This window comes from Symsagittifera roscoffensis, chromosome 6 (assembly GCF_963678635.1).
Source record: "Symsagittifera roscoffensis chromosome 6, txSymRosc1.1, whole genome shotgun sequence".
NCBI classification, from domain to species: Eukaryota; Metazoa; Xenacoelomorpha; order Acoela; family Convolutidae; genus Symsagittifera; species Symsagittifera roscoffensis.
Window position 1 is genome coordinate 39,552,087 of NC_087067.1, and position 10,494 is coordinate 39,562,580.

At 33.7% G+C, this 10,494-nt stretch overlaps 1 protein-coding gene across 7 annotated transcripts; it reads left to right on the top strand.

Moving 5' to 3' along the window:
- The first annotated feature begins 294 nt into the window (after nt 1-294).
- LOC134847768 (uncharacterized) lies at nt 295-10,249 on the top strand. 7 transcript variants are annotated; one of them, XM_063864984.1, is made up of 4 exons: nt 295-470; nt 6,303-6,573; nt 9,200-9,324; nt 9,932-10,249. In XM_063864984.1, the coding sequence occupies exons 2-4, from the start codon at nt 6,330-6,332 to the stop codon at nt 10,175-10,177; spliced, it is 615 nt and encodes a 204-aa protein (XP_063721054.1). In that variant the 5' UTR covers nt 295-470; nt 6,303-6,329; the 3' UTR covers nt 10,178-10,249. The 7 variants fall into 7 exon arrangements, with proteins under 7 accessions (XP_063721054.1, XP_063721052.1, XP_063721047.1 ...); XM_063864982.1 differs by lacking the exon at nt 295-470 and adding an exon at nt 491-1,280; XM_063864977.1 differs by lacking the exon at nt 295-470 and adding an exon at nt 493-1,280 and having other exon boundaries at nt 5,942-6,573.
- The last annotated feature ends 245 nt before the right edge of the window (nt 10,250-10,494 follow it).

The following is a 10,494-nucleotide window of genomic DNA, read 5'->3' on the forward strand; positions in this document are numbered from 1 at the left end:
CTGTCTTTTTTGCAGACAGGAATTATTTTTTTTCAGAATCATGAAAACCTGCCGCGCAATTTAGTATGTAAATTCATGCCATTCGGTTGGTGAAAAGAGTTAGTGTGTTGTGAATAAATTTAGCGTGTATGCGATTTAAATTTGAGCTACACCTTGCGCGAGATTGTTAGTTCGAATTAGAGCCCCAAAGAGGTTTAAAGTTGGTGGAAAAATAATGAGCTAGGGATGGGGTAAGAATCTTACACCCAAGATGAAAAGAAGACAGAAAATAAAGCAGGGAGAGTGGTCGTTTGACCGTATTATACAACCAGGCGCTGAACGACTTTTTGATAGTGCCGGCAACAAATTCAGATTACCAAGCGAGCTGAAGTTTATCTTCACTCATTCGTGCAGCTTTTCACACGCCAAACAAAAAGCCTCTCAAATTTTTGTCAAAAAGACAGTTGCCTTTTGTTTACCTCGAGCAATCAGTAAATTGATTATTTACAACTAGTAAATACCAAAAACAAACAAAATATATTCCTCAATCGCCGAAGCTGTAATACCTTTTCTTTTTTTGCTGAAAAACAATTAAAAAGGGAAAATATATTGGAAAATAACAAAAAGTGGTTTCTGTTGGTCGAAATTCACTTAATGAGCCTGCTTTATTTTTTGAAGTGGCTATATCTATATCAAGCGTGATGGAAAAATCAGAGTCTAAATTGAGTGAAATTGTCCACTTTTTATTTACTGCTCCCTTTTATGTAAAATAGAGATTTTTCCCCACTTCATTGATTACACCGTTCCATTAAAGTGAATCGCAACTTGTAATGGCAAATTCTTACCAAACTTTTCAATTCTGCTCCCCAATTTCTCAGCCCAGGGGAATTTTACCAAAAAAGAGATAAGCTGATATTTAAATTGAATATACACTTGAGAAGTTCTGCAATAACTTCTAACCCCGTTCATATATATATTTTTAAAAAGTCCTGACGTAGTTTACATTTTTTTGCTATATTGAGAATCGCTTGATTTGAATTGGAAAAAAGTTTCAGGCGCTAGTCACAGTAGAAAGATTATTTTTTTGTAATTAAAATTTAAACTTATTTCCTTTGTTACTAACCAAAAATTCAAACCTTTATTTGAAAGTTATGCCCATCAAAATTAGCACCCACAAAAATTAAGATATTTCGTTTTTAATTACGTGTGTATAAATTACTGGGCGAAAAGGATTGCCCAAGGAGCTTGAGTCTGTTCATCTCAATTCTTTCTTTGTATGCATTCCTTTTGCGTTTGTGCAGGTGCGTATCCAGGATTCTCTCGAGTGAGGGGAGGGGGGGGGGGGGGGTTATGTTGGAAAGTTTTGCAAAATTTTATCAATTTTTTTTGTGGAAACGTTGATTGAATAGTCAGGGGGTCGAATTCCTGAGGCTGAGGTGGCGTCCCGCATAAATCCACCACTGATTTATGTCCAAATTTGAATGATTATCATACTTTAAACTTTGTTAATTATGAAATGTTATGATAAGGAACTGATTTTAAGGTTTCAATTTTTCGACCTGTGCGAGACATGTTTCGTCAATTGGCCAACCCAATTATTAAAGTTTAAACAATAAATAGTCTGAAGCCCAACGACAAACCAGGGAAAAGTTCGTCATAAATTCACACTTACAGCTTTTTGGAGGAGATTTACAGTTAGGGGGCGATAAATAGTTTTGTAAATATGCTATTAATTCTACGGCAGCACCTGAAGTTAGGTGATTCAGAAAGAGCATAAAGACAGAGCGCAAACTGCAGATAAAACTAAGAGCATACAATTCCAAAAACAGAATAGCAAAACTAAAAATTACTCATATGAATAATTTTCTGGGTTATCAGCCGTCAAATTTATTCCGCGGACATTTTCGCCCAGCGCGAAGATAAGAAACTCATTTTTTTTTCATGTTTTTTTTTCAATTTTCAAGATTAACCATGAATGATGTTTGACCAGGTTTTGCCCTCGATTCTTTTTTTCAAAATTTGAGGGTTGAAGAAATATTGTTCATGACTTGTTTGAAACACACTTAGAAAAGCATGTAATTTTTAATAAACAGGTTTTCGGTTTAGTAACTTCTTGGTTGAAACTAGCTCCTATTTATTTTGGGCTGTGATTGGAAATAAGGAAATGAGATTTGTAAATTGCAGATTTGAAAGCTGGAGTAAGTTACCGTAATCTTTTTGATCTTTCCCGGATTATGATTTCTCGGCACCTTGGCTAGAAAAGTTGAGCTTATCTGATTTCCGCTAAAACATTTTGTATCGGTCTGTCAGCAGTTATCAATTGGAACCTTCCGTTTTATAATATTATGCACAGAAATCAATCACATTATAATTTTTTACACGCGTTTTCTTGACTGTATTGCATAAAACGAACATATAAATTATTTCAACTAAAAAAATCAATTTAATTCAGGAAAATAGCAAAAAAAGCAGTTTGTTCCAGGTGCAATTGTTTGTTTTTTTTTCACAGAAAAAAAAACATTATTGAGTTCAAATTTAATGACTTCTAGGTTTATATTTTAAACTTTATTAAACTCCCTAACAATATTACTTTTTTACAATCTAAAAACTGTTGTTGGTGCCTCTCAAAAACTCTGTCGCAATCTAAAAACATTTTGTATCGGTCTGTCAGCAGTTATCAATTGGAACCTTCCGTTTTATAATATTATGCACAGAAATCAATCACATTATAATTTTTTACACGCGTTTTCTTGACTGTATTGCATAAAACGAACATATAAATTATTTCAACTAAAAAAATCAATTTAATTCAGGAAAATAGCAAAAAAAGCAGTTTGTTCCAGGTGCAATTGTTTGTTTTTTTTTCACAGAAAAAAAAACATTATTGAGTTCAAATTTAATGACTTCGAGGTTTATATTTTGAACTTTATTAAACTCCCTAACAATATTACTTTTTTACAATCTAAAAACTGTTGTTGGTGCCTCTCATCTGAAATCAGATTGCAAAAAAATTTTTTTTGATCTTTGAACCAGATGTCTGCTTTTTAATACCTACGAGGCATACTCACTTTATGGCTTATTTTTAATAGGAAAAAAAGATTAACTAGTGTTATAAACAGAGATTATGCCACCCCTAACAACCACTTATTGCAAATTTATAACAAAAACAGATTATAATTCTTTCAGATGAATTGATTTTGCTCAAAAAGCCTTATTAAACTGTCTACCAGCTTAATTTTTTACAGCCCCGCATAAAAAACTGAGGTTTGGAGTTATATTACTATTTGCTACAAAAATACCTAATCCTTCCTGATTTTAAGGCTTTTTGTAAAACAATTTGGTAATTTTTTCAAAGTTAAATTGAATATGTGATGACCTATTTTGAGGTTCTGAAAAATTGGAACCTACATATTCAATTTTTCAGTAACTAGTTGAGAGACTGAAAAATTGAAAATTAATTTAAAATTTTGTGTTAATTTTTTCTAATATATCCGACAAGCAGACGAAAGGGTGAAAATTGATAAGGTCGCACTTTCCGGAAGGGTTACAAATTTCGTTGCATGACCTTCTAAAACCAAAAACTTGAAAATTTTAAAAACCAACACAAACCATTGCCTTTGCTTTTATCAATGTTTAAAACAACAAAAACTAAAACTTTCATTGCTTATCAGATGAAACAGTAATAGTTTTTCTTTTCAGCCCATTGGATTTCATTGATCACACTGTTCTTAAATGTCTGAATAACAATGTTTTAGTTGATAAGATCCCACTTTTATTTTGTCATCTGTAACAATTTCTAGTTACAGTGTCCGTGAATAGTTTATTGCCCCTTTTTACTTCAATGTTCGACGACTAGAAAAGAATATGCGTCATGTTAAACAAAATTTCCACCTATTTTTTAAGTTTGGAAAAACGCTCAGTACCTCATAATAAATATTTTTGCGAGCTTGTTTTGGACCAAGTTAACACCCCCCCCCCCCCCCAATCCGTTTGGGAGGGGGATGTTAACTTGGTTCTGAGTTCGAATTTTCAGCCAACCAGAATAGATCAGTTTACAAGTAGATTTAAATTAAATTGAACGCTGGGTTGGAGGTTCTTAACTTGGTCTATTCGGGGGGATGATGCTAACTTGATCCCTTGTTTTGTTTTCCAGAAAGTTTATCTGAAACACTGTGAATGAGAATAAAAATCATGCTTAAAAAGTGTTTTCAGGGTTATCGTAGAGCAATGTTAGAAAATTGAAATGGTGAGCACAAAAATGGCTATCAATTAATCTTACCATGTTTTTATTATAAAAGCGAACTTACGAAAACATGAAGCTTCAAAAATATGAACCAGTACGTACCCGCACCGAGCACCCATGGATTCTAATTGATTATAATGGATTCCCGAGACAAAAATAATCGATTATAAACCATTACGGATGTATAATTCAGACCACGAAATCGATTATATTGCCATTATAATCGATTATTTTTGAACAAATGTAATCCATAATAATCCATTATAATCGATTATAATCCATTATTTTTGTCACTGAAATCGATTATTTTTGCCAAGATAATCCATTATAATCGATTATTTAGAAATGAAAATCCATTATAATCCATTATAACTGATTATAATCCATTTTATTTTTAGAACTAAATTCGATTATTTTTGCAAAATTTTGCAAATTTTGCGAGAAGTTTGCACAATTTATGCCCTGTCTTTTACTAAATGCCATGTCTCAACTTCGTCCCCTCGCCCCCTCAAGCATTTTACATCACCCCCCCCCCCAACTAAAATGGCAGGGTAAACTGGGGGGAGGGGTGTAAACTGGGGGGTATAAACTGGGGGATGGGGAAGTAAACCGGGGGGGGGGGGTGTGTGTTAAATAAATCTGGAGGGGGGAGATAAATCTGGAGGGGGCGATAAATAAACCGGGGGAGGGGGGTTAAACTGGTCATCCCCTCGCCCCCTCAAGCTTTCTTACCCCCCCCCCCCCCCCAAGCTAAAGGGGTAGGGTAAACTGGAGGGGGGGGGGGGTAAATGGTGGGAGGGGAGGTAAACTGGGGGGGGGGGGGGGATAGTAAACTGGTGGGTGGTAGTATACTGGGTATGGGGGGCTCAACTGGATTGGGGTGGGGGGGGGGGGCTGGTAAAATGAAGTGTTAAACTGCGATGAATGAATGAGACAAAGTTGAGACAAAAAAAATATAAACTTTTTTCTTAAATGTAACATTTTATGAAACATAACACGTAGCAACTACACTAAACAGGAAATGAGATAATTTTGAACAAAATTGTAAATTTCTTGAATAACCCTCTCGAAAAAATCCATTATAATCGATTATGATCGATTAAAATGGATTTTATTGTGGTAAAAATATTAGAATTATAATCCTTTTTTAATGGATTATAATCGATTATTTCGTCATTTTATAGATGCTGACCATATTATGACAATATAATCGATTATGATCCATGGGCGCTCGGTGCGGGTATAACTCTGAAATTCTGAACGCGTTGAAAATCTTTAAATATGTAGATTTTGTGTAAACAATAACAGTGCAATTATAAATACATGAAATTCTGGAGATCTCTTGATCGTTCTCTTTTTTAAAAAATTTTCAGACATAAATTTGGAAATTTTCAGGGTCAGAAAATGCTCTTTTTGAGCCTGTATATGGCCTGAATTGGAGTAGAATATGCCCTAAAGACAAAAAATGAGAAATGTTTAGCTCAAAAGAGCTTTTATTGTTCTTTCCATCAACAAAATTGCCCAAAAATAATGATAAAAAAGGACTGGTAAGCATCGATCACTACACATATACAACTGGCGTTCACATTTCATTACTGTACTAAAAAACATGTAAAACGTTTTCGGTAGAAAAGATGGCATGTTTTCAAAATCTTCTTAAGGAATTACAAATAGCTTTTGTAAAAAAAAGATGTTATTAAAAATGTCTTTCTTCTATAGATAAAACAATCGGAAAACCTAAACGTCTGCGAACCTTTGTCATTTGGTCAAATCTTAAGCGTCTTAAATTAGAAATTCAACTTCACTATGCTTTGGAATTACCTTTAATGAACCATTATTGTTTTTTATCTTTTTTATTAGTGTAGCATATACTTTACAGCTAATTATATTAAAACCAGCTACTGTTTCTTTTTTTTTCATAGCTTTATTGCTGAATTTTACGTATATTCCTTTGCAACTCCTGCAGGGAAATTAAAAAATTAAATTGATATGCTGAGCTCGATAAAGCTTACTTCTGTTGAGAAAAATACTTCTTTGACACAAACTTTCGTTTGTTGTTTATCTTATTAATGTTATTCAGGAAGATGGTGTTAGATTATTAGCGACTATGGTATTACTCATATTAATTAACTATCGCAACTTCATCCAGTTAATTTTCTTCCACCTCATATCGGACTTGATCAAAGGAGTCGACTCGTATAACAACTTCTTCTCGTCTCCCTTCGGATCCTTCTCGGAGAAGAGCAACAGTTTCTTCGACTACGAGGGCCTTCAGGAGGGTGGGGGCGACAATGGAGGCGGAGGATATGCGAGCACAAATGAATACTACTACGAAGACTCATACAGACATTGTAAGTACCCGGAAAAAAATCCTACATGGGCAAAGGACCGAATGACCAAAAACTATACTAGCTTATTACAATTCTGCAATCAAAATTTTGAATGAAATAAGCTTCAAAAATAACCGGTTTGGAAAATTAAGCAAAACAGCGAGTAGTTGATAATCGCCGAGTTTTCGGCCATAATACCAGAGTAAAAGTGAAAAAACAATTTTTACCACTAGATATATTAGTTATCGATGATCATAAAGATGAGAACAAAGTATACAAGTACTTTAAGGCAAATGCTGAAACTCAAGTCTTTTTAGATGTGTTCTTTTTCCATCCTTTTGACTATTTTGGCCGCTGCGCTGAATCCATCTTCCCGGGTTGACATCCATAGACAGAAAATGCTAATCATACAATTCCATAAACTAAGTCTAAGTTAAAATACTAGTCAAAATAATTTCATACAATTTGCCAAAAGGGTGTCATATAGTTTTCGAAGATTTTTTTTCTTGTTTTGGCAGATAAGTAGGTGTCATAAACACGTTTTCTTCAAACAGATGCTAACCATATAATTTCGACGCATGGAAATAGTAAGACTAGCCTTTTTTTTAAAATAAGACAACAAAAAATTATTATAAATAATTTCAAAATTGCACCCCAATTTTTTTTTGTTCAACACGAAATTTGTACTCAAACGAACTTTTTCTGAATTTTTTTTGCATGCTAATTTTACATCTCTGTGAGCATAACGTAGCCTTTTTTTTCGTTTCTTTGAATCACTTTTTATTAAAAACGCTCACAAAGCCTATTATTGTTTTCATAGCATCATTATGTTAAACCAAAACTTGACTTAAAAAAGTTCAAATTTTTTTGAAAAAAAAATCATCGTTGAAAATTTTAGGCGAAATTTTAAAAATTGATAATTTCATTATATCATTCGGGTACGCAACTCTAAGACAACTCGACCGACTCCACTAAATGTAACATGCGAGACTGTTGAACCTTTAGTGATGCTAGTTTTGAGTAAACAAAGGTCTTTATTACGTGTTATCTGTTAAAAACACTATCCGAAAATATTGAGAAGGAATTAAGTTCAAAAAAATCAAGTTTATTTTTGTTGTGGAAAAATGCTAATCATGCAATTCGATTATATGGAAAATCACTAATCATAGACCTTTTTTGCAATTTTCCGTACTTATGGAAATGCATGAAAATGTATGACAGGCTTTTTCCATATATGAAAATTGAAAATTGTATGAGTAGCATTTTCGGTCAGCCCGGGTTGAAACACTGTTACAGTGTCAATATGAAAACTGTATGAGCAACATTTTTGGTCAACTCGGTTGAACTTGAAACACTGTTACATTGTCTGCTCTTACAGCGTCAATACATTTGATTAGGTCGTTCAAGTTTATATGATTAATCAGCTGATTTTAATTTTCTTTAAATACTTGCTCTGGTGCCATTACTGATCAACTATGAACAAGCGAGATTTTAACACACAAATCTTTTTTCTCTGACTACCCTCAATGCATTTTTCAGTCGTTTTGAATCCGTATTTTTACAGAAACCAGCTGTCAAAAATGACAAATTGACACAAACAGCTTGTGTTAAAGAAGGGTAACGAATTACTGGTAACCTACAGATGAAGTTTGAAAGTTCCCAATATTGGTATTAAGAAGTACAACAAATCTAATACCTAAAAATGAGTAAAAAAAATTGTCGTAGCGTGTTATAGAAAATCTGAAGTAAGAACTTTCTGTTCAAAAAAGGAACACTAAAACCAATTTTGTAGTTTACAAAGCAAGTTCATTCATTTTCATACCAAAATCATACAATTTTAAACAATAAGTGTACAGAAAAGTGCTTATAATACAATTTGTATTGATGAAAATAGGATGAAAATTTTTTTTTACATGGCTAGAAGTTTTGTTGCAAAACTTTTATATGCTCAAACAAGCAATTTCAAAAAAAGATATGCATGCAACTAAATTTCCAAGTTCAAGCTGAATTCTCGTACAAATGAATCAAAATTGTCTACTATTTTTTTTGTTACTCAAATTTTTTTTTTTTTTTAGCTTTCATATGCTAAGATAATTTTTATTCTGTCGAAAAATTTGACGCCAAAAAAAACTTTTTCGTTCATTACACCATTTAGGAGTAAAACTTTTCCAAGCATATACAGAAGGTTACTCTTTCTAGTTGTTGTTTAAGGTGAAATTTAAACCATTAACTTTCTTTGCGAATCTTCTAATGCAGCTCTCCTGTGTTAGTTTTTCCTCTTTTTCAACCTATGGATATTTTGTGAGAGATAAAACATTGGCTATTGTGTTTTTGGACAAAACAGAGAAATGAAGGAAAAATCAATTTTTTATGGAAAGATCCTTATCATACATTTTTCATATCAAAAATATTCATCATGCAATTTTCATATATGAGAGTTTTTTGAACAATTTCCTGTAGGTATAGAATTGTATAAATTTCTATGATAAGCAATTTTTGGCCAACCCGGGAAGCTTTCACCCGCCAGCTTACACCTGCTCTCGAAAGGTTTTTAAAATAAAAGTTTTGCCAAATAAACCATCACAGATGTGTTTCGTTTCCAACATTATTAATTTTTCAGTCTTGATTCAATTTGATGTTTTTCCAGACAATATTCGCTGCGCGCATTGTTGGACAAATGATCCAAATGACTCATGTGCCCAAGGATCAATCGATTCTTCCGACATCGTCACAGTAGACAAGTGTGCCGACGATGACATCAACCTCTGTTATGTAAGCGATGCGTAAAAAAACTTTGTATTAAGTCTTAAGTAAAATACTTTTCTATTATAACCATCAAAAATTTTTATATTGATAGAACATAAAAAAGTAGATCTTTAAATGGTTCAATAACTAAGCAGCAAGACTGAAGCGGCTCATCTTTCAAACAAGATAAGAGCCATTCTACCAATAAAAGTATTTATTAATTTTTTTTGGATTCGTTCAGTTTCCGAGACGGTATTTCCCACCCTGAAACACCCAAGCACCATTTTTAGGCAAAAGTTTCTGGGCTGTAGGCAACTTTTTTAAAATTAGAGAGAGACCTAAACGGCCGTCTTTGGCTCTTTTTGGAAAATTTTGACACCCTTTCCCCCTCAAAACTAGTTTATACTGGCTACGGTGGCGCCTTTAGAACAATTTTAGACTTGGTCGGACAAAAATAGATGTCATAAACTAGTACCAAAGAGGGCTGAATCCCTGAGGGTGAGAAAGCATCAGCCAAGCACCCCTCCCCCCCCCCCCCCACCCTTCCTCTAAATCCAACCCTGATTACGATCTGTCATATCAATGACCCAAAATTCAATTTTCTAGTGGGTTGAGATCATTTTGTTTTGTATAGACGTTCATTAACACCAAGAGCTCTCCACGCGGCGACAAATTCTTCGAACTTACACGAGGTTGTGCAAAGAGTAGCGGGAACCCGTGCAACGCCGGACCCAAATACGACACTTGTTCCTATGAAGTGTGTCCACGTGACCTCTGCAACTCCTCGTTGAGTAATCTCAAGGTCACAAGATTTCAGTCATGGTGCATATGTCTTTATATGTTTGCTAGCTGCTATGTTTTGAAAATATTAACCAAGTAAATAACAAAGCTTAGTAAAAAACTCAATGTTGAAGTGACTGCTTAAATTTTCCTGTTAATATTTTAGAATCAATTCGAGCATATATTTCTATTGTTTTCAGTTTTTTTAGAAGTTGTTATTGAACTAACCCGGATAGAGTTTTTCAGCCGTGGAAGAGCATAAAGAAACCAGCGGTAGAGATTACCGTAACTAAATTTTTATTTAAAAGAAACAAGCGGTAGAGATTACGTGTTGCGGTCTGTTTCTAATCACCTGAGAGAATTTGATAAATACAATTATTCATGCGACGTACAGAAAAAACAAATAACTCAACAAAA

What these genes read in the sequence shown, in the direction of transcription:
- LOC134847768 (XM_063864984.1), top strand. Translation starts at nt 6,330, where the DNA reads ATGGTATTACTCATATTAATTAACTATCGCAACTTCATCCAGTTAATT. An exon ending in CGAAGACTCATACAGACATT is followed by an intron (nt 6,574 to 9,199) that starts GTAAGTACCCGG and finishes ATGTTTTTCCAG; the next exon opens with ACAATATTCGCTGCGCGCAT. An exon ending in ATGACATCAACCTCTGTTAT is followed by an intron (nt 9,325 to 9,931) that starts GTAAGCGATGCG and finishes TGTTTTGTATAG; the next exon opens with ACGTTCATTAACACCAAGAG.